This window comes from Podarcis bocagei (genome assembly GCF_964188305.1).
Source record: "Podarcis bocagei genome assembly, chromosome: Z".
In the NCBI taxonomy this organism is placed as follows: Eukaryota; Metazoa; Chordata; class Lepidosauria; order Squamata; family Lacertidae; genus Podarcis; species Podarcis bocagei.
Window position 1 is genome coordinate 44,845,215 of NC_138140.1, and position 24,565 is coordinate 44,869,779.

The 24,565-nt window shown below is 42.5% G+C and overlaps 1 protein-coding gene across 12 annotated transcripts in view; it reads right to left on the reverse strand.

The window, feature by feature from the left end:
• The window catches only part of MAMLD1 (mastermind like domain containing 1), a 121,539-nt gene that overhangs the window by 76,598 nt on the left and 20,376 nt on the right, over nucleotides 1–24,565 (reverse strand). For 6 of the 12 annotated variants that reach the window (XM_081178958.1, XM_081178964.1, XM_081178961.1 and 3 more), the window contains one exon: nucleotides 7,923–7,997. The exons of 4 other annotated variants lie outside the window; for them this stretch is intronic. In XM_081178958.1, coding sequence (XP_081035084.1) covers nucleotides 7,923–7,997 — 75 coding nt within the window. The remainder of the gene's footprint in view (nucleotides 1–7,922; nucleotides 7,998–24,565) is intronic. 2 more of the 12 variants (XM_081178963.1, XM_081178966.1) reach the window with 1 other exon arrangement.

Genomic DNA, 24,565 nt, shown 5'->3' on the forward strand with positions numbered 1-24,565 from the left:
GTTCCCTTGCAGTGTTTACAGCTCAACTATTGCAGTGCTTTAGCTTGGTGGATGAGAAATTAGAAGTGAAAATGATTAGAGAGGAACTAAAAATAGATGTGACTGGTGCATATGCCTTGTTCAGTTTCAGAAGAGGAGAAACTATTAGAATAAAGGGAGTGGGGGTGGAGAAAGAAAAGTGTAGCAGTCTATAGCTTGACCAAACTGCTTTGCTGGGAAACAATAGACCCTGAGGTTATACTTTGAACCAGGAGTGGGAAGGCTTTTGCCCTGATGTTCCTCAGGAACATTTTAATTATTGTTCCCCAGGTATCTAAATGCATCGTTAGGGTTAGGGCAGCAGAAAAGCATAAACTGGGAATCCCTTGGTTCAGAACTCATCTCTTAACTGCCCCATACGGTAATTAGAGGAGTGATCTATTTGACGGTGCTTCCACCGTGAGATAAAGTGATTTATGTCCAACACTCTAGAAGTTTTGATATGCACATAAGCACGCACACCTAACTTGTGTGTGTGAATATTCTGTAAGTATATTACAGAAGTGCTAATATAATTGCAAGTATATTTCTCTGGGTATATATTCCGCTCCCTCTTAGCTCCCCCAATAGAGGAAATATGCTTAATGATGCAATGCTGGGGGGGGGGGAGAGAGATAGAGATTTGTGATTAAGGAACAGGAAAGAGGACAGCGAGATGAGGCGAGGGAAAGCAGATGATTCTGAATCCTTTGTCTTTCTTCCTATAAAAGATGACCACTTTCCCCATTATCTACCAGTAGTGCATTCAGGAAGTCTCTGCGCAGTCTCGGAAGAAACCCAAGCACTTAATGCATTCGACACGAAGAACAATGTATACCTGCAGAAACATCTCGTTTTAATACTATATAGAATTACAGTGAAATTGGCTGAAATGTTATACTGTATATGGTTTATTTACTTTTAACTTAGAAATGATGGAAGCCTGCAAAAGGCATGCTACAACTTAAAAATAAAAAAACACAGCGAGAAGGGGTTAATTCTTAGGTTCCTTGTGTACCAACAGATGCCAACAGCAAGAAGTGCATGAAGAAGGAAAGGAAAGGAAAGGAAAGTGCACGCTTTCGGAATCACTCAGTGAACACATCCAGCGAAATAAAGGTAAATTCAAAAACAAGCATGAAACACGGAAGTGATTGGACACCCACCCACTCTGCTATGTGGTGTGACAAATAGGTTATAAGACTGTAATAGTCGCTTTTGCCTTTCTGCTCACAAATATGCAGAGAGCTGAAACCAACAATAATATGTTAATTAGATGCCCCCCCCTTTGGGTATCAAGAGCCTATTTGCACCTATTAATACGGATTACCATTACCTGCTTGGTGAATAAAATTAACCCATTTATCAAGCAGCAAGGCCTCCTCTCAGCTCTTATTACAAACAGAAGGGGATACAAGATTGGTGTCCCTCTAATATGAAAGCATCCAATTAAAATCATTTGAACTAGAAGCCAAAAAAGGGGGGGAGAGAAAAAACACCCTTCCACTTAAATTTAGAAATGGCAAAACTGCTCACATTAGTCTAATATGACCTCTTGTGGTATCAAATATATTCTAACACAGAGAGAAGTATTTGGGGAGGGCCTATCAGCCACCATCTGCCCACCAAATTGCAGAGTCCACACATGTGCAATTAAACACACTTCATTGGCTCTCCAGATATGTCAGTAGTGGGTAGGAGGTGACTGATTAAGTTAAACAAGGAGAGCAACCGTGAATATTCCACCTCTGTGTCCTGTGAGGAAACACAGGTTAACAAAACAGAAGCAGGCAAATTCTATTATAAAATCGGGCTGGGAATATTCTGCTGCCATAATGGTGCCAGGAGTAGCCCATGCTCTGCAAGCTGAATGAAGTGGGATAGCTCAGTTGGTAGAGAGCAAGATAATCTTTAATCTCAGGGCCAAGGGTTCTAGCTCCACAATGGGCGAAAGGTTCCTGCATTGCAGCAGGGGACAGACTAGATGACTCTCATGGTCCCTTCCAACTCTACAATTCTGTGATGAAGGTACCCGAGACAGATCTATGATGAACTGCACACTGTATACCCACTTCACAGCATTTTGCAGAAGCTGACAGCAAGAGGAGGGGCAGAAAAAGTTTTTGGCCTAAGGACCAGACTAGCCACGGGCTCCTAGCCATGGGAGATGGGGGGAAGGGTAATATAAGCCTCCTCTTCCCACCCCCCGCTTTCACAGAGAGAATCAGGCTCCCACGCCTCAGTAATTAGTTCACAAAAGCAAAATAGGTAGCTGTTCATGTCTAATTTGGCCCTTGAATTCCAAGGTGTCAGATGCCATTTGCTTGTTGAAGAAATTTATACCCTACACATCCATGCCAGGACAGGCTGCGGGAGGTGGGATGGGGGTGGAATCCCGCACATTGCCAAGCACTCATTTATTTATTTAATTTGTACAGTGCCCTTCATCTGTAGATCTCAGACAGTTCAGAACATAAAAACACAAAATACAAAATAAAAACAATAACAAGAAGGGACAATGTCTCCACCTCCATCATTCTGCCCAGACACTGAGATGCAGCGCAGAGGGCCTTCTGGCAGTTCCCTCATTGCAAAAAGTGAGGTTACAGGGAACCAGGCAGAGGGCCTTCTCGGTAGTGGCACCCGCCCTGTGGAACGCCCTCCCTTCAGATGTGAAGGAAATAAGCAGCTATCCTATCTTTAAAAGACATCTGAAGGCAGCCCTGTTTAGGGAAGTTTTTAATATTTAATGCTGTATTGTTTTTAACACTTGATTGGGAGCCACCCAGAGTGGCTGGGGAAACTCAGCCAGATGGCTGGGATATTAATAATAATAATAATAATAATAATAATAATAATAATAAATTATTGTTGTTGTTGTTGTTGTTGTTGTTGTTGTTGTTGTTGTTGTTGTTGTTGTTATTATTATTATTATTATTATTATTATTCTTTCCCTTCCACTCCCTCCCACAAGGCTATAGGATGTTAATCAGCCAAAGACCCAGGTTGAGGGGGAACACTTTCATCTAGTGCCTAAAGTAAGGCTAGGCAATATATTGATATATCGTTCAAAACTGGTTTGATGTCCATATCGTGATATTGGTGTACGTGTGCTACGCAAAAATCACAATATAGGAAAAACTGTGAAGCCAGCCAATGCTTCTGCATAGCTCCGTCCTTACTTCAGGCATCGTGATATATCAGTATATCACAATATTTAGTTGGTGACATATCACAGTGTTGAAAACCAGATTATCACTCAGCCCTAGCCTAAAGTTGTATAATGAAGGTGCCAGGCAAACCTCCCTGGGGAGAGCGTTTCACAGACAGGGAGCCACTGCAGAAAAGGCCATCCTCTGAACCTCTCACAAAGGAGGCACACGACACGAAGAAGGGCCTCAGAGGATGATTGCGGGGTCTGGGTAGGTTATTGAAGTATTGCCATCCTGAGCCAATTAAGGCTCCATAGGTCAAAACCAGCACTTTGAATTGGGCCTGGAAAAGTCATGCCAATTCATACGATCAAACTGTCTTGTCTCTCCCCACCCCCCACCCCCGTGAGTTGCCAGGCTGCTAAATTCTGCAGCAGCTGAAGTTTCTGAACTGTCTTCAGGGACAACCCCATGTATAAAACATTATAGCAATCTAACCTAGAGGTTGTCAGAGCAGAGACAACAGATGTTAGTCTATCCCTGTCCAGATGGGGGTGTAGCTGGACCACCAGGCAAAGCTGATAGAAGCACTGTGTACCACTGAGGCCTCCGGAGCCTCAAGCAACAGTAAAGGATCCAGAACTGCCCCCAAGCTATGTACATATCATCACAAGGTCTAGAACCTTAAAAAGAGACAGAGGCATGGTTAGAGGAAATGCCAAACCATGGTTAAGCCCAGCTATCAGGAACAAAACTTCATAGTGTACTCCTTCTTCCTCCCTTCACCCATGGCAAGTCTCTTCCTTTCCTGGCTTGAGCCAAACCATGGCTGCTTTTGAACTGTGGTTTGTAGGGCAAGAACAGAATGTAGTTGGCTGGATTGGATGCAACAGCAAACCATGGCTTGCCTCAAACTAGGAAGAGAATGGTGTATTTGACAAGAGGAAAGAAGTGTGCTCACGCATAAGGCTTAGACACGTAACACTAAACAGTGGGTTTTGGCATTATACCTGTATCAAACCATTCGTGGAGCTAGAGTAAGCATCACTTGGTAAATAAAATATACACATAACTACTTCGGTCTGTAAACTTTCACCAACAGCAGTTGGCTGAACAAGAATGTATTTATTACCCAAGTACCTGTACCCTTTATTCTAAGAGACTAAATGCCAATGGCGCTGTGGGTAAAACCTCAGTGCCTAGGACTTGCTGATCGTATGGTCGGCGGTTCGAATCCCTGTGGCGGGGTGAGCTCCCGTCGTTCGGTCCCAGCTCCTGCCCACCTAGCAGTTCGAAAGCACCCCTAAGTGTAAGTAGATAAATAGGTACCGCTTTATAGTGGGAAGGTAAACGGTGTTTCCGTGTGTGGCACTGGTGCTGGCTCACCAGTCAGCTTCGTCACGCTGGCCACGTGACCCGGAAGTGTCTTCGGATGGCGCCGGCTCCCGGCCTCTAGAGTGAGATGAGCGCACAACCCCAGAGTCGGTCACGACTGGCCCGTACGGGCAGGGGTACCTTTACCTTTACCTTTAAATGCCAGTGGAAACCTGGCCTAAAATCTGATCAAAGCTCAGTTACAGAACCAGTTTGATAGTTAGGTTACGGCCATGGAACATATGAAAGCCAACATGTGGCAGAGAGTCTCCTTCTTCCCACAGTGAGTTATCACAGAAATTGAACTTTACACTTAGAACAATAGGCAAGCGTTTCTGACAGTTTCACTTCCACCCTGGCATCCTTTGTAGACTGGTAGAATATATTGAAAGATGTCATATTATAAGCCACGTGTTATTAGAATAGTAGATTGTCAACCATTAGGTGGCATCTTAAGGCTTTGCAATAGCAAACAATGAGAAAAAATAGAAGTGGGGGCCAGCCAGGGGGTTGTATGGCCCTCAATATTTTTTTGTTTTGCTGTCATGCAATACTGGATTACCTTGGAAGCTGTGAATCATAACGCTAATGAATTCTTCAGCCCAAAAAGAAAAGAAAATGAAGGATGTCAGGGCTTTAAGTAATGAGCCACTGTCTTTGCAGTGCATAAATAAATCTTGGGTTAATTTATTTTCCTCTGACGAAGTAAGTTCTAGTGTGGTTTATCTGTTGTATATCACCAATTAACCATTCCTAAATTTTAAACACAGCAGTTCATTATTATATTTTAAATTTTAGTTACAGGGTTTGGGGGGGTGGTTTTAAAAACAACACCCCGTCACAATAACACAATTACTCCAAGTCTAGAGAAATAAAAACGATGTCATTTATAAAGCAAACAAACCAGTTAGAACGCAGCTAATTACATTCGCTCGAGACTAGCTTGCTTTCGCCCTCGGTGAGTGTTTGTTTCAGCTCCCAGTGCTCTGATAGTTCCTGACAGCTTGCTGGGACACAGGAAAGAAGTAGGTCAGAGTAAGCTAGAATCTGCAACAGAGGATCCCGTTCGACAAGCTTGTAGGGTAATACGGAGATCGAGGAAGTGTGTAATGTAGCGACAGTGTTTGAGACACATAACAAACAGCCTGAGGACAGCCTCTAGCGCAGCCGGTACATTTATCTTCTCTGTGTTGTAACACCCCTTGTCATTCTTCTCTCTCTTTCTCTCTCTCTCTCCACCCCGCCCCAATAGCTTATCTAGTTGTTTGGGAGTCCTAATACAAAAGATGGACTTGAAGTGTGTGAAATTATGCAAAGCGGGAAGGGCGGGGGCGGAGCTGCACTTCCCAGAGACTGCAGAGCCCTGATATCTGGGAGGGGGAAAGGGGCATAGCAAATTCTATGGATATTTAGCCTACTTAAAATAAACAGAATAAGCCTGTTCTCAGGGCAGCCCACAAGCCAAGCTTTGTACTGTAGTTCTGCTTTGCCCTAGCTCAGACATTAAGGGACGGTCTCAACACAGTTTTGAAGTGACTGTCTATCCACAGATGTATGTAAAACATAACCTTAAAAATAGCTTGGCACAGGGGCAGCCAACGCCTTCAGATGTTCCTGGACTAAAACTCCCATTGTTCCTGAACACTGTCTGGGGTTGGTGGGGGCTCCAACATCTGGGGGGGCTCCACATTGGCTAACTCTGGCTTAGCAAGCTTGGAAAGGGAAAATAATACTGCTTATGCCTTTCAGAAAGGTGTGCGCTCAGTTTCTGTTTAAAATCCATGGAATGCCAGCTCAAATATGTGCTTAAGCTTAGGCTCTCCAGGCTCAGAACTGAAAGCACGCAAAATTAAAATAAAGCAGAGAGTATCTGAACGCCAGCTGCCTTGCACATATTGCAGAATGGAGGCGGATCCTTCAGGTTAGAAAGTGTGACTTGCAGATAGGCATCAGCCAAGGTAAAAGGAATTTGTTCACACTGTGTTTGGGCTGTACTTGTACTTGTACTGTACTGTACTTGGGCATAATTGTACAAGTACACAACAATATTTTCCCCTAGGATTGCTCAACGCAGATCAGGGTGGTAGGCAACTGTTTATTGTTTTCTTTTCCTTTAATATGAAGTTTACATTTAGGCCTTTTATTAAGGCCTTGGTGGTTCCGTGGTAGAATTCTTGCCTGCTGTTTCAGGCTGTTTTGTATTTGGGATGCCTAGCAGAAGCGTCTGGTCTGGTCTGAAGCTGCCCTAATCTACATATTGCTTGACCACACTGACTCAAGCAAAAACCCCTAAACAAAACCCCGCTACATGCAAAAACTAACCATTTGTCTAAGTTTGGCCATCTCCTACAGTTAAGATACAATGGTACCTCTGGTTACAAACACCTCGGGTTACAAACACTTCGGGTTACAGACTCTGCTAACCCGGAAGCTGTACCTCGGGTTAAGAACTTTACCTCAGAATGAGAACAGAAATCACGTGGTGGCAGCAGGAGGCCCCATTTGCTAAAGCGGTACCTCAGGTTAAGAAAGGTTTCAGGTTAAGAATGGACCTCCATAACAAATTAAGTTCATAACCGGAGGTATCATTGTACTCTGTTCCAGCATGAAGAGAAGGCTCACATCCAGCACAAACTACACTGTGCATCCTGTAATCTGCCCTGCACATTGGTTTTTACAGAGCATACAGGGCTGCCATACACCCAGAATTTCCTGGACATATCTGGCATTTGTCTGCCAAAAATAGCATCTGGGCAGAATTTTCTGATACCAGTTACAATGTCTGTGGAAATCTGGGCGAATGGCAGCCCATATCGGAAGTGTTGACTGTTTGGTGAATTTCCTTTAAAAATAGCTTTAAAACTTAATTTTCAGATTTTTCAAAAAAGAACGCTCAACAACTTTGGTCAAAACAAAACAAGCTCAACAAGTTTTGTTTCTGGATTTTCACTTTTTGAATTATGGCAACCCTACCATATGTAGAGGACAGCCCCCATCACCAGCCCCTAAAATGCCCTTTAGTAAATAATGGATGTGCTGCCTGTGCCACTTTCCCCCAGGCTCATCCATTGGCACGAGTGCAATGTTTATAGTTTCACTGTTCTGCTGCAAAAGTTCTGTACCACTTCTTGGAGAAAGGCTACGTAGTTGCAAGCCTTTAATGCTCCCACAAGTACCATGGGATAAACCCAAAGAAAAATAACCGCTATGCCACTCGTCTAATGTTTAAATACACATTTAGATGGGAATAATGCAGAGAGAAGAAGTGGCGTGGTACATCTGCAGCAGAGCAACCAGATGTCTTCCTCTGCCCCAGCTGCAACAAAACATATCTCTCCCATTTCAGCCTCTATACCCATAACAGGCAAGGTAACTCACCATCAGTTCTCCCTCAAAGGTACACTCCTCCATTGTCTCCCAAGACGGATGCCATAAAGATGGGTACAAGTTCTGCTGAAATGAATGCAAGATCTGAGTAGGTTTGTATAGGATTTGTCTGAGGTATGAAATGCAGCACAAAAAAAGAGAAGTTTTTACTATACAGTGGACCCTCTGGTTACGTTACCTTCGGGTAATGCAAACCTCGGGTTGCGAACGCAGCACCCCCAGAAGTGTATACTTCTGGGTTTCGCCGCATGCATGTGTGCACAGAAGTGCACCTCTGGTTACAAAGTTTTCGGGATACGGCTGGGCCTCCAGAACGGATCCCATTCGTAACCGGAGGTACCACTGTAGTAGTAACCTCCCCTCCATTTTTGCACAACTTGCAGTGGATATGAATATAGCAGATCCCATCATCCCATGCCAGCAATGACCTGCACCCAAAGTTTGGGACTATCCACCCATCCATTATGCCAGAAAATTATAAATATGCATCAATTTATCTTTCATGGGGACATTGTATTGCCTTAAGAATGAGTACCAGGCTAGTATGACAAATCATGGTGTGTGGCAAAAACTCATCATTGTTACCAGATCTGTTAGTGCACCACTGCAGACACATCTTACACATGTATTTATTAAAAGGCTAATTTTGAGGACATAGCAATATGTCCTGGAGACCGCTGTGCACACATAGAATTGCGGTGCCTTCAGTAACCTTGATTAATTTGTGAAATTCAGCATAGATCAATCCTACTGCACTCACTCCAGAAAGCTAGCACCACAGCTGCAATTTAATATTTATTTATAAATAAAGGTTCAAAGATTACAACATGCTGATATGCAAGATTTAGGAGCTGTTTTGCTGCTTGAAATGCCAGTACAGCGGTATCTTGGGTTACAGACGCTTCAGGTTACAGACTCTGCTAACCCAGAAATAGTACCTTGGGTTAAGAACTTTGCTTCAGGATGAGAACAAAAATCACGCAGTGGCAGAGGGAGGCTCCATTAGCTAAAGTGGTGCTTCAGGTTAAGAACAGACCTCCGGAACAAATTAAGTTCTTAACCCGAGGTACCACTGTACAGAAACATACAGCAGAGGAAATCAAGAAAACAGCTCTCGCGGTCTGCAGCAAGGACAGGGTTGTCATGGAGCAGAGAGCCAAGAAACAGCCTTTTTTAAGAGGGTGTTGAGGGTTATACCCACGTGACATTTCATGACAATGACATAGGTGGAGAAATTATTGGGATATCCCGACTTGACTTCATTAACAAATGTGGCATAAGAGGGCTTCCTCTTTTAAGTGAAGTTCTTGTGCCCCCTACACAAAGTGGTTAAAACCGGAAGCTCTAAATAAAAGCAAAAAGGAAACTTCTTGCTTTGATTATTCATAGCTTCTTAGCAAGGTGCCCTTACTCATCTGTGATTAATTCAGGTATGGTTGGGCATGCTTGCTGCTTGGAGACGATTTTGTCCATGGTGGGAGATTCCTTGCCAAATTATTGGTGTTATTTTGGATTAGATTTGGTACTGAATACTGGAATTAATTAGACTGGGGACATCCTCCTGCCTGTGAGTGGCGTGTGCTGAGATTATTGCTGGCATATACACTAGGGCTTTCCCTATCCATTGCTGTGATCCTCCAACACATAGCTCACAGCAAAGTCAAATTACACACAAAGACTAAGGGATTTGTGCCATGTTCCAGCTGCACAGATCTTTTGAGTACACCATTCTAAAACCAATGGCTGTGAACTGCTTACAAATAAAGCACTTTTTAAGGGGGGGGGGGCTTAAAATTTATCAGCTGAAAGGTATAATTCAATCCACATAAGATAGTAAAGGATTTCTACTTAAGACCTCAATGGGCTTTGTTAGCCATAAGGCTGCAAACCTTGGCAAGCCCACGTACATGAATTAAGGATGTGTCTCAATCAAATGTTTACTTCCTTACTATCACTGCATTTGATGTCTCCAGATGTAAAAGGAGAATTTTAAAAAATCTACCTCCAGGGTTGCTTTGACAAGAGCAAGTGTCAGAATGTCATAAAATCCAGCGAATTTTCATTTGGAGGAAAATGAAATTGCTTTGTAAACCTACCATTAGAAGTTCAAACTACAGAAAACTCTCCTTGGCAGCCTGGTTCACAAACCAAAAACAAAACAAAGCCAACAGAGAGAAACAAAAGAGCCGGTGTCAATTTTGTAAATCTGTTTCTTGGGTTTACTTATAGAACAGCCCAGAGATTGTTCCCCTGTGCAGAACTGGGTAGCTTCTACTTAAAGAACGTATATCTTAGAAAAGAGGTATGTTTGACAGGAACAATTTAAACTGCCATGGGCATAAACAAACACAAATGGATAAGGTTGTTTTCTTTCTTTCTTTTTGCTTTACACTCTGTACGTTTTCTGCAATACAGAAAGGTCTCAGGCGGTGACTTGGTTTTAAATGTATAGTCCGTAGAGTTCTTTGAAACTGGAAAGATTGGCCATATAAATTTCACTTGTTTTTTTCTTTTTAAATGTTTTTGCAATCCTAGTTCACATATATTCAGTTATACGGGGGGAGTTATTTATACTGTGGCATTGATAAACATAGCACCTTATGGCGTAAGACAGAAGAAAGACAGGGCCCCAAGGATTATAGTCTAACCTCTGACAATGGGGAGAAAATAAGAGGGAGGATGGGAGAGGAAAAAGAAATGAAGACATGAAGAATGGAGAAAATGCTGCTATATATCCTTTAATTTCCTTGCAGCTGGGAATGGATATTTTCCATGCTCCATGGAAAAGGTAGACTTGAGGAGGGACTTGAAGAAAGGGAGATTATTATCTACATACATCATATAAATATATGATACTTTATATAAATATGATGTATGTTCCACACTGAATTTAGAACTGCGGAAATACAGCTATCTAAACTTATATTGACAAAGCCATAGTTCCTTCGGGGTGGGGGTTCACCTTTATAATAAGCAAAGTGGTACCTCAGGTTAAGTACTTAATTCATTCCGGAGGTCCGTTCTTAACCTGAAACTGTTCTTAACCTGAAGCACCACTTTAGCTAAGGGGCCTCCTGCTGCCGTCGCACCGCCAGAGCACTATTTCTGTTCTCATCTTGAAGCAAAGTTATTAACCTGAAGCACTATTTCTGGGCTAGCGGAGTCTGTAACCTGAAGCGTATGTAACTTGAAGCATATGTAACCCGAGGTACCACTGTACAGTTCTCTCAGCTGATCAAAGTAAGAGAAAGCTTGACTGGCAGGGCAGGACTTCTGTCTCAATTTGCTTAGAACATCTGGCTGTGGTTCAAAGTCAGGATCTGGAGCTGCAGGTTGGAGTGGGATGGAGGCAGGTCAAATTCGCCAGTCTCCTGCAACCCTTTCCTGCCACCCCAGTTGCTAATGCACATCAGAACGTGGTGCACAGCATCTGGAATTTGCCAGGCGCATTTTTGCATCTGGCTATCGGCCACTTGCGCCCAGGCCTAGGCACCTGGAGGGTACCTGAAGTCTCTACCATCTGGAGGTGCATGCCTGGATCTTGCCTCTTTTCACATCCTGCCAAATTCTATCCATTATATTTTACCTACACAATCAAAACAAATGTCAGGAACCAAAAAAGTAATATTGAAAAATTCGATTTTTGAGCCATCAGACCCCAAAATAGCAACTAGACACTCCATTTTGGCAACTGTAACCTTGGTTTAAGGAGCCATTTGGTGCCTAGCATATGTGAGTTTCTAACAATGGGTGCACCTTGACTGCTCCTGCATGCTTGCTTGATCTTGGAATTGATCTTCAGAATGGCAGGTGGGAAATCCCACTTGCAGGTGCCCCCCCTTGGTAAAAAATAAATAAATCCCTGCTTATGGAGATCTCGGTGGTCTAGGTGATAGGCTAAAAAAGGCTGTGTACAAACCATATAGGTATCTAAAGCACACGCACACCCTAAATCCGGGGAACTGTGGTTCGTTGAGGGTTGTAGCCCTATGAGGTGTAAATTACAGTTCATAAGATTCTTTTTGAGGATGCTTTAAATGAGTGGTGTGTACACAGTCTGTAACTCTTCTCCCTAGTATGGGAGATTGCCACAAGCAATGCACTTCTGAAATCCAGCTTGGTAGCTCAGTCGGTAGAGCATGAGACTCTTAATCATGGCTCAAGCCCCATGTTGGGCAAAAGATCCCTGCATTGCAGGGGGGTTGGACTAGATGATTCTTGTGGTCCCTTCCAACTCAACAACTCTATGATTCTATGATGTAGAAGAGCAGTCCCATGTGAGATTCCCCCCACATTCTGAACTCACTTTGTCTCAGCAACAGCATGAGCATGTGGGTTGGAGCATATATTTGTGAACTTTCTCCAGGGCAGGGTTCTGAATACTGGGCCTTTCTAGCCAATTACTGCATGCAATATACAAATTCTCTCTTTGCTGTTAGTGCTTGGTATTCATCATCATCATCAACAACAACAACATCAAGCAACTCCAGTTTTCAACTGGTTGTCTAGACCCATCTCACATACTGGGAGCAATCAACAAATGTTTAAATGGGAACTGGACAGAAGCCATATTAACACACATGCCTTGAAGGTTGCAAAGAAACAAGGGCAAGCTATAGTAACAATTAACATTTTAGAGAAAGACAATGAATATGATTAGTATGATCAAATCACCTGTGCCTGCTAGGGAAAAAGGAAGCTTTTAACAGTACTAAAATACAGAATTGATTTGTACACATATTTGATAAAATCGATGCAATTAGCAAGCAACTGAACACTAGAAAGGAAAATTGATTGCTAGAAGAGCCTAGAGCAGAAGGTAATCAGTCCATTCTTCTGGATCCTCTCCATACAATAAAAAATTGTTCTTCCTTAATCGCCCCTAAATTATTTCCCTATTAATAATGCCATTACATAGCTATTCTTTTATTCCTATTATCTACTGTCCTCCTTGAAAAGCATTTAAAAGCTGTTTTTAGAGCAGCATACTCTAGCAATTTTTTAAATATCTGCGGCACAATGCTACAAGCGGAAACTGAACAATAGCAACGTAACAAAAGGGAGAAAAGCAATTTGGAAACTAGTTCTAACAACCAAATCAAACAAATGAGATTATCAGATAATGGGTTTTGATTTTGTGGGATTCTACCAGGTTTCTCAGTAGGTAGGAACTCAAGGTTCTACACAACCATGCAAGATCTGGGCCGCACTGTGTAACTGGAATGATAACAACTTTGTTGGCAAGGAATTAAGATACAGAAAATAAGTAAGAAAATAACATACAGAAAATCAGCTCACTATGGAATCAAAGCCTCTGCTAGTGGTAGGGTATCGCTAAAGTCAATAATGGTAGCAACTCCAGTGTGTTGAGCAAGTTCCACAACTTAGGGGTTGCCACGAGAATGCCCTCTTAAGGGCTACCACTGCCCTAGCATACGATGGTTGTGGAAGCTCCTAAAAGGTTTTCTTTGCCAGTCTAAGTACCTGGGAGGGTCTGTACAGAAAGTGGTGGACTTTTGGTTATTAGGGGCCTGAGGCATTTATGGCTTTAAACACAAACATGAGCATCTTGAATTGGTACCACAAAACAAACCCGCAACCTGTACAGTGGTACCTCGGGTTAAGAACTTAATTCGTTCCAGAAGTCCGTTCTTAACCTGAAACTCCACTTTAGCTAATGGGGCCTCCTGCTGCTACCGCGCCACTGCCATGCGATTTTGGTTCTCATCCTGAAGCAAAGTTTTTAACCCGAGGTACTATTTCTGGGTTAGCGGAGTCTGTAACCTGAAGCGTCTGTAACCTGAAGCATCTGTAACCCGAGGTACCACTGTACAGTTGTTGTAAAACAAGTGGGTAGGACAACCAAGGCATTTCTTTCAACCAGGAATCAAGTCCCATACCTTCAAAGGTAGCAGGGTAGCCAAAGCAGGGTAGCCAAGATAGCCAAAGACCTCTGAGACTAACTGGACCCAGTGCTAAATATAAAGAACTGCAAGTACAGATCAGGAAGTCAACCCAGTGAATGATACACTGCAGGGGGTGCCTGGGAGGGAAGCAGCGCTTTGCCCCACGCTGCTTTTACGGGCAGCGGGCACGCATGCCATGCCCCCCTCAGCTTCCTACAGGTGGAGGGCACCAGGGAGGGATGCAGCTCTGGCGGCGCCCCCCACCCCTGGGATGTCTTGCCTCTGGGTGCCCTGCCCTATGGAGCAGTGTCACTGGGGCTCCCTATGCCACTGCGTAGTTCCCATGTATAGTTTTCATGATTCATCTGCAGGTAGCCTGAGAAGGCGGTGATAAGTGTGCCCACTAGGGCAAATTTTAAACGAGTTGATGTAGCACAACTGGGGCGGCGGTGGAAAGGGCTAGGCTACAAATCCTCACGTCCCTTCTTGCACCTGCCCTTAACTATTAAGATGACTGTAGGCAACTCATTTTCCCATCCCCAGTCATAGAATCATAGGATTGCAGAGTTGGCGCCCTAAGGATCATCTAGCCAAACCCCCATGAAACCTGCAACCTTGGTGTCATCAGCACCACACAATAAGCAACCGAACTGTCCAGGCTGACTTCCTCCCATCTGCAATATGATGGTGAGGAAATAATCCTGATTCGCTACACACATTTGTTGTTAAGGGCTACAAAAATATAATGCACCTAAAGCATATGGGGGGGGGGGAGTACCAATGCTGCATAAAATTTCTATTATAAATCAAGTTTCAAGTCGGCTCATTCTGGGTGGCTATTTTTTTAACAAGGCTATTTAAATTGCTACCTTTTTGTCGGCTTCTCTAAAAAATTTAAGCCACTGCCTTGCCCAAAACCTCTGGCAAGCAGCACACACAGTATCAGAAAACCCCATAATGTCACAAAACCTTCTCTATTCAGGCAAGCGATGTAGGTTTACACTGTATAGCCATTTCCAACACGGTCCTTTGTTGCCACTTGGAACTATTTCCAGCCTCACAGCTCTTTCAAATTAATTTTGTCCAACAGTGGGCTTAGGCACATGAGTCTCAGAAACAATTTTAAATGGCCTAATTTTGACTTCAGCCGGTCTCTATGGAGATTAATTGAAATGTTGTATATCTAGGTAGTATGAAGGGAGGGGGGTGGGGAATAGAACAGGCATAATAAGGAGCTCATAGTAGATGTTTAAAGCCAGGAAGTGCAAAGTAAAAAGAAGAAGAAATCAGCAGCTTAATCTTTCAAGTCTCCCTTAACCCCTATTATAAAGTGTTTAAGATTTGCTCCTGCACTGGGAACTGCGAGCATGTGGGTGCATAGGAGATAACGCCAGGCTGAACACCATTCCTATGCTCTAGTCAAGCGAGATCAGCTAGGAAGTTTCTAAACTACAACAGGCCAGAATAGTCCTCTGCACCTCAGTCTCCTCCCCACCCTAAAGCAGAATACAATAATGATCCATTGTAAGCTGACACAGTCTCTCCATTTACAAAGAATGATAAAAGTGGTCATAGCAAAAAAATAAAACAAAAGAGGCCAATAAGCATGGCTGCTAGCAGACTATCCCAGGAATTGTGTTCCTGCTGGACTCTATGCAGAAATGCTGGCCATTCATTAGCTTGTTTGTGTTCTGATTGTTTGGCTGGTTCCTCACTCCCTAGGCAGCAAGATTTATCCTCTTAGTTTAACACTACAAAGTAATCAAATTGCTCCATTACAGTTGAAAGGCTTTAGACAGCCTGGAGGGAAGTGGAAAAGGCGGGGCCTTTCTGTGGCAGTCATGTATAGAGTAAGTTGTTTCATCAGTTAATCCTAAAGTTCATATTCCTCTTGCCTCCTTTCATGAAATGTCGAAACACTTAACTTTAATGACTGATGTAAGAAGGACGTACAACTCTCAGCTGAAATTAAACTTGATCTACCTTCTGAGATTGTTGACCAAGATTCACTTCTGATTGAAAACAAAAAGTTCTCGTGCAGCCTCTTTCTTCTCTTTTTGCTTCAAGCCAAACCCAAACATCTTTTTTTGCAACCAAAAGGAAGTAAGCATTTGGGGCAACAGGATGTTCCAGCAAACAAGCCAATACAGGAATAAAGAAAACAGGAAAGGAAATAGAGTCATGGCTTGTCCGGCTGCACACTTAAATGCCAGATCTTAACAAGAAACAAGAAAGACCAGAAAGCTATCATTTTAAACTTACATCCCCATATTGTCAAGAATGATCCCGTATCGCAGAACATCAGGAACCCATAAAACCTGTGATGCCCCTTGCTACATCACAACTCTTTGAATTTATCTTATTTTTGAAAGATTGGTCATAGAATCGTAGAATTGTGGAGTTGTAAGGGACCCTGAGGATCATCTAGTCCAACCCCCTGCAATGAAGGAATATTCAGCAGTCCCATATGGGGATTGAATCAGCTGCCTTGGTGTTGTCAGCACTACACTCTCACCAACTGAGCTATCCAGCCACTTGCATCCGTAGTAGAGAATCCCTGCTTACACAGCACTAAAGTTAGTGAAAATGTGGGGTCTGAGCTTATAGAGTTCACATTGTTATCAACATGAAAGGAAGCACAAGGGCCATGTAGTACTACCTCCTGGAATGCAGGAATCTTTTGCCCAAATGAGCTACCGGTCAGAGCCAGATGCATAAGCCACATCACTGGAATCAAAGAACAGGGGAACTGCAGACATATTCTGAACATATTCTTATTTATTTTCAGTATTATTACTCAGAGCTCATGGTCTTTTCACAGAGCAATGAGCCTTCATTTCAGCTGCCTCGTTTGTGTGGAAAAAGTCACCTTAGATGATGCATCATTAGCCCCACACATGTGATTATTTAAATGTTGGTTTGGAAGATTTTAAGCCATTTTGAAAGTACAAAGAACAGTTCTCATTGCAGGCCAAAACTGCATTAGGTCAGAATATTGAGGTCTCCAGACTGTGCTGTCCTTACATGTTCCATATACAACTAGACTGGGCTGTATTCGCCAGATTTTCCTTTTTGGATTTCAATGCACATTAAAATGGACTTATTCAAACAATGACTTGCAACTGGCGTTGCCCCAAGCAGGAATATGATATCACTCTGGATCACTTTTTAAACTTTTCTAAGAAGTTGCCTCACATACTTTGGTCTGCCTGACTTCAACAAAGCCTATTAAATCTTAGAGAGCGGGGAGCAAATGCCCCAAATAAAATCAATGGAGTTACATTTTAGGCTGTGTCATGTAGCATTTGACATTTAAGCTAAGACAGCACATTACTTAAGAGTGCTATTTTGAGGGTGGGGGTTTGGTTTTGCATTCCTATTATTTCCTATTTATACTTCTAAACCTTTTTTTAAAAAAATAATAATAATAACAAGTTGGCAAACCTAATGCGCAGAAGCACTAGGGCCAAACTGTGGATTTGGCAATCTATTAAGTTACTAAGAGGTCAGTCGATGGGTCTCAAACCCTGAGTGAGTTAGGGATTTCCCCTGCATTTGAAGACAGGCTCTGGTGGATTGAGCAGACGAGACTGTAGTGGGTCCAATGGACAAGAAGGAGGTTTCTGCACGTGCTGTAGAGGGAAGTGAGGGACGGATGGGGCTTGTCGATCTGGGAAGGTAGCCCATCCAGGAGAAGGAAGAAACTATGCTGCCTTGTGGGATACCTTTGGGAGAGGAGATGGCTAAGGAGTAAACTCTACAGAAATACATAGTGGAGTCTCTAAGATGGCTGGATGGTGCCTCCTTCCAGCAACTCCTGCAGGCAAGGTGATGCCAAACGTATTGATCTGCTTTTCCTTGGACCACACCAGTGAGCCCAAGAGGAGGCCTTTGTCACCTGGGTAGCCCAGGACCTCCATACATGCTGCCCAGACTTGCGCTCCAGGGAGGTTGCTTTGGGGCTGCTAATGCAGCAGTTTGACTTGACCCTTGGAGATATATTCTACTGTCTCTTGGGACAAATGGGTTGCCAGCCAACCGTTTCATTTATTTATGCTTATGATATATTCATATACAATGCTTTTAAAATGTGTATCAAACATATTTATACTATTCTATCCTTTTAACAGTTAAGTAAAGCTGTGTTTTAACCTAGCTGGGTTGAAAACTTAAGTTGTGAGCCTTTCAGAACAGAATATATGTACTTCGATAAGAAATAATTCAAGCCTTAGCGATTGCATGGCAAGCAGGGAATGAAAATTACGTTTGCGTGCGTCTTTGTGTATGAATGGGTTTTGCTTTCAGAGGGCTAAGAAGTAAGCAAGATGGCTTGCATCACAGTTCACATCCATAGTCAATCTGGACTTTTGCTACTTTAACCTTTGGCCCTACATAAATGGCGGATGCTTCCATGCATGCAAAATAACAATATCGAGACAATTCAAACCTAGACCTTGGTAGAGAAGAGTGCTGCTTTCACAAGCCAACTGGCATTATGGATTCTATTGGAAATAACTTTTACCTACTGAGACAGGTGAGCAGTTCTCTCTCAGGACCAATTTGGAGAAGCCAATTAGGATGGTGAAGGCAATTGTGAAGAAGACCTAGTGTTAACTGAGGAGGCCAACTGGGAAAAGGATTACAATTCACAAAAAAGGATTACAATACCTAAATCAGCAAAACCCAAGGAGACACTTGTCTGCAGCATTTACATTTCCCTCTTATTTTTGCTTGTTATAGGATCCCTAGCCCAGATCCTTGGTATGTTTCAGTTTCATAAATTTATTTATACGATATTTATACGATAGTATTAATAAAACAATGCAGAACATAACATTAAGCCAACATCCACGATGTAAGAGTAAGAAGTTAGCAGAGATACCAACAAACTCAAATCCAGCTTGTTTTCAGATTAAATCTCCGAATCATCACAACTATTTATAGCAATTTTATCTAACTCCTTTTTCCTGGTTTTTTTCTGCAGTCGGTGCATAGAGAGCCACTCTGTGTTACAAAGCTATTATTCTCACTCATAAGAAACTGAACCATTTCTGCCAGGGTGTAACTATTTGCTTGCGTGAACAAAGGTTTCAGAATCTCTTGGGTCTCTATATAAGCTGCAGGCTAACGGATAATGAGTGATGTCTTCCACCTGGGGTTGACCACAAATACAGAGTCCATCTGTGTTTGGCCATCCAAGACTGTGGTGGGCATCACTTGGAAATATAGCTCAATAAAGGCCTTTCTTAAGGAAACTGGTGAGAGTTTGGTCAGATAACCAGCTCTAAAATGCTCTGTTCTCATGAGTGGATACCCTGAGGAAAATTCGGTGTTTCTAATTAGTTGCAGCTCCCTTTGGGATTCTATCCAGAAGAGGCAATCCCTTAGCTGACACTCATTCAAAGTCAAAGCAGAGCTCAGTTCTGGGAAAAAATAATATTCTAAAACATATTTACAAGCTGCTTTCCAGAGTTGGTTATCACCCAATTTCATATTACACAGTGCAGGAAAATGCTCAGTAGGCCATAGTAGCAATTTTTAAACTATACTTTAACACAGCACAGAGCACTCTTGCCTTAATTACCTTGGTATGTGTATATGTGAGAATACTGGTTCTTTGTGTGTACAAATTAAGTTTTAGTCTGTCTAGCCAGAATAATTCCTTCACTCCCATTTCTATCCCTCATTTCCACGGTTACTCTTCATTAGCAAGAGAACCCTCTGGCTGTAACATTTGGTTAGCAAAAGAAAAAAGCTTTGAACTTTTTTACTTTTTTTTTTGGGTCGTCTGGCTGTTTATCCTGGGATCTTTGCGCTCCCTTTTTCAAATAAAGATCTGTGAGTTGTGCATGTCTCAAACTTGGATCAAATTGGCATACACTACAAGGCTGTTGTTTAAAGTTCACAGTCCACTTCCATCCCAACCTGGGCCTGTAACACTACCTCACAGGGTTATTGTGGGGACTAAATGAAGAGGGGGAGAACTCTGTATGCCACACTGAACTCTTTGGAGAAAAAGGGGAGAAAGAAATGCAATGAATAAATAATGTTAAATGCTGCTACAGGATAGTTCAGAAAGCAACAGGTTTGTGCATCATGAAGAGCACTCTCATAGTTCTGTGATGAAACATACACTTAATTAACCTCATTTGCTGAGCAAATAAGCATGGGTGGAGGATGCATGCCAAACCAATGCAAGGAATGAACACCATGAGGATGACAGAGAGGCTACTCATGACGCAATGGCACACGGAAGCAGGCAACTTCCGAACCTGTGCCTTGGGTGGCATTTCGTTTTCAAGAAACAATGCCTGGAATTTCGAGCAGCACCGGCAAGTCACTTCTTGTCAGCGGAGCTTTGCAGACAAGGCAGGTAAGCAAAAAAGCTGGGAATGCTGACACAAGACTTCTTTATAACTGAAAAGCAGCTCTACCATATACTTTGATACATTAAGACTGGATTATTTCCTGAGGAAAATGCAACTCTATTAGCCAAGTGGTTGAACACCCACCCACCCCAAGCAATCATAAATGCTCACTAGGAAACACTGGATTTTTTTTAAATGCCCCCAAAGTCTCTAAAAGGGGTCTGAGGCCTGGCGCCTCCTTTCCAAAGCCCAGGAAGCCTTTGTAAGCTGGCTCCTCTGACCCTAACTGTTCCCCTATGGAAAATTTCACTGCACATCACTGATGGGCAGCCTGGCTCTGGCATCAGCACCCATCCCATTTGACTCAGCTTAAGAGAGAAGACTCCTACGCTTAGGAGAAGACTCAGGTGCCCTGACTACTTTAGCATGGATAATATGTTTATCTTTTACATTCATTTTGGCTGAACACATAAAAGAAACTGCAACTGTCTCCTCATGTAGAACAAGGTCTCATGACAGAAGCCTGTGGCTTTAAATCAGCAATGCAAAGCATTTAAAAGCAGCAGCATCAGAAACAGATACTTGCTCCTTTTGGAGTAAGTTGCACTCTTTGACAAGGGAGGAACAGAAATTCCATCCCAATGAGTCATCACTGGGCAGCCAAAGATGAACCCCTTTGGCCTGTGTTTCTGATGGCTGCATTGAACGGAGCTGTTTTTGTAGCCCTTGTGATTTTTGAAAAATGAAAAGGGATAAGTTAAGGGTAAGTTAAGAAAGCACAAGCAATCCTAAAGGAGCAAGCTGGAGAAAGTCTAGTAAGTAAAAAAAATAAGAATAAAAACCAGGATCACTTAATCTACTTGGTTTCTAAAAAACTAAAAGAATGCAGCAATTGCTTTCATATGAGGAAACTGTTCAGAGCACTCTAACAAAAGCAGAAGCAGCTGGAAAGAACAAAATTGAATTAAATCCGCTATCAGTTCTGTATCCTTCTGCTGACTGTACCAGATGAGTACCTGATAGCTATTTGGAAACAATTATCTAACCGTATTGGAAGATTGCTTTTAGGGGTTGAGTGGAATGATACGGAACTGGAGCCCACTTAGCTTGGTCACCTGTGGAAAATTTAACCCTGAAGGTCAGTCATTAAGATGCAGGCCTGGAAATGTGTTCATTCCCTAGCCTTCTCTCTCTCCCCCCCCCCCCCTTCTAGTAACAGTAGAGGATTCCTCTGCCAAAAAGAGAGAGAGGTGTTCCCATAATGCAGATCCACTGAATGCCCACGAAATCATTTTATTCCAGGATGACAAACAGAGGAACGTGCAGAATAGAAATCTTTTGTTTTGTTTTCCATATATTAACATGAATTAGGATTGCCTACTTCTCTTTATATAACAGGTGGGCAACCTGCAGACAACCTAATTTTATGAAGTCTCTGACACCTCCTAAAGCCACCCCATTCTTCCATCCCATCACTTTGTTCCTTCCTTCTTGATTAGACCAATGGATGCCAATCTGAGGTAGCCATGGTGTAATCTGTGGGGGTAGGGTCCTTATTCCAGGTTACTGAATTCAGACCACTTTTGTCACTATCTCAGATCATCTTCAGCTCTGGCTCTGTTCACCACTGGCAGGTTACACCCCTCTGCGAAATTTCCTGAGGAAATAATATGACCCTTGACAGAAAAAGAAGAAAGGTTGTCCACCTTTATAGACAATCCCTTTGACAATGGGTAGGCAAACTAACGCCCAGGGGCCGGATCCCTCAATCCGGCCTGTGGACAGTCTGGGAATCAGCATGTTTTTACATGAGTAAAAAGTGTCCCTTTTAATTAAAATGCATCTCTGGGTTATTTGTGTGGCATAGGAATTGGTTCATTTCCCCCCCAAAAATATAATCCAGCCCCCCACAAGGTCTGAGGGACAGTGGACAGGCCCCCTGCTGAAAAAGTTTGCTGACCCCTGCCTTTGACAACAGAAATAAAAGGTGCTTTTTACAGGCATGGTGCCCAAAAAAACACATTTTGGGGCACCGCAAGAGATTGTGGGACACCCCCAATGCTTCTTTTCAGGGCAAGATGTCCCAGTTTTTCCGGGCCAGTTGACGGGTATGTGGTGTACAAACCAGGCCATGGACACCAGACACCCATCTTTAGCAAGGGTCATCAACCTTTTCTCAGACAAAAATCTGTAGGCCTCACCCTGGCAGTGAGTGGGGCAGAGTCAAAGGTAGGTAAAGCCCGCTGACACCAAACTCTACATACATTAAACATAATAGAAACACCGCCACCCGACCCCACCCCTATCCATCTTCCCTCTCTCCACCCTCCCTTTTTTTCTTTTTTCTCCCCCTAATGCCTCAACAAATGAAACGGATTTGTAAAAATGTTACATGAAAAAAAAACGAGGCACTACACTTCTGTAAAACAAGAAAATCCTGAAAAATATATATATATATATATATATATATATATATATATATATATATATATGGTAGGTAGAGCCACTCCATTTCTCTTACTTTCTGCTATAACCATGGCCAGTTGCTAGGAATCACACTTGGGAAGTGTGTTGTTGCTCATGTCCTGCTTTTGTGTGCTTATCATAGGCAGCAAGTTGGCCACCATGAGAGCAAGATGCTAGACTAGATGGGCTACTGGCCAGAATCAGCAGAGTCTTCTTATGTTCTTAACTAAGGATTAAACCAGAGATATTTGACATGTAAGGCATATTCCCTGCCACTGAACGACTGACATGCTATATATACTCTCTATGCAATGCTATTAAAAATAATGTATCTGTTCAAAATGGGTTAAGGAGATGACAGCGAGAAGCTCTGTGAACTTCTAGGAGTGGTTATTGGTACTGCTGACTCTGCTTTTGCACCTTCTAAGTTTTTTGTATTCTTTCCACTTGCATTTAGTGTTGCAATTTGATATCGTAACCCAGGTTCGTTTCTGCACATCTCTTTAGCTTCTTCATTGATGGAGGAAAACAGGATATGAATCATTAAAAGCAAATTTTAGATTTTCAAAACATAGCTAAGAATATCTTTTTTCCAATCTCTCTCTCTCTCTCTCATCTCACATGTTTTCTCCAAAGCCCTTCACTCTCAGAACCTGACGAAAAGGCAGAAAAGCTAAAAAGATCAGCAAATAAAACATGCAGCACGATTCATTAAAAACTAAAACTTCCTTCCCTTTTTTTTTTTTAAAAAAAAGTCTCAAGATCAGTCCCCAAAGGTGAAGAGACTTCCGCCTTATCAGTGTGGCTGCAACGGTTTAGAAACATATCTAAAATGTTTAGCTTTGAAAATAAGATATAATCTCTTGTACAGAAAGAAGAACCAGCCATATAGGAAAGAACAATAAAACCAAGTGTAGTGATAGGTTTACATAGCGATCCCTAACCAGATTGAGGCAGAATGAGCCTTTGCTGAGCTGCTTTTCCAACAAGCCAAAAAAAGAAAAAGGATACTACTATTTGCTCTACTGCTGCTGGAATCATTAGAAAATTAAGATTATATTCTTTAATCAGCACAAATATTGCAGCACCAAGTATGTTAGGTTTGACTTTATACCCTCTAAATTAATTCCAGAGCCACAGCTAAGTAAGACCACATCCCTCATTGTGTTTTTGTTATAACATGCTCATGTGTAGCAAACTGTGAAGAAAATGTAGTAATTAGAGGTTAAATTAATCCCTGACAGACAAGCGGCTTAGTAAATCCAGGACCTCTTCACAAAGCAGTGCACGGGAGCTCGCCAGTCTTGCAGAATTAGGCACAAAGACCATTTGCAGCTGTAATGCACTTTGTCAATCTTCACACAAAAGAGTGGAGATGTAAGCAATTGGGGAAAGGCTTCAAAAGCCCAACAGCCACATCTAGACCTCCTAAAAAAAATAATGCTAAGTTACAGTGCAGTGCAATTACGAGAGGCACTGTAATCAGCTCAGAATCAACAACTTGGGCTGACATGAGCCTCTGATGCAGCTTTACGCTGGATGCTTACAAATGACATGCAGCCATCCCAAGATATTTTAGGGGAGCACTAAGAGTCATTAAACAGCAGTCTTCCAAAAAAAAAATCCCAGTGGTTTTTAAAAAAAATAATAATCAGTGTGTTCCTGGATAAGATGTGCTGTGGAAAGCAATTGGAAACCAGAATGGTAGTAACTTTGGGGGTGAAATTACAGAAAATATAGAGCTCAGTTTGAGAATTATAGCTCAGTTGGTTAGAGAGTGGTGCTCTGGGTTGCTGGTTTGATCCTCGTCTGGGACAACTGCATATGCCTGCATTGCAAAGGGTTGAACTGGAACAGGGGTCAGCAAACTTTTTCAGCAGGGGGCCAGTCCACT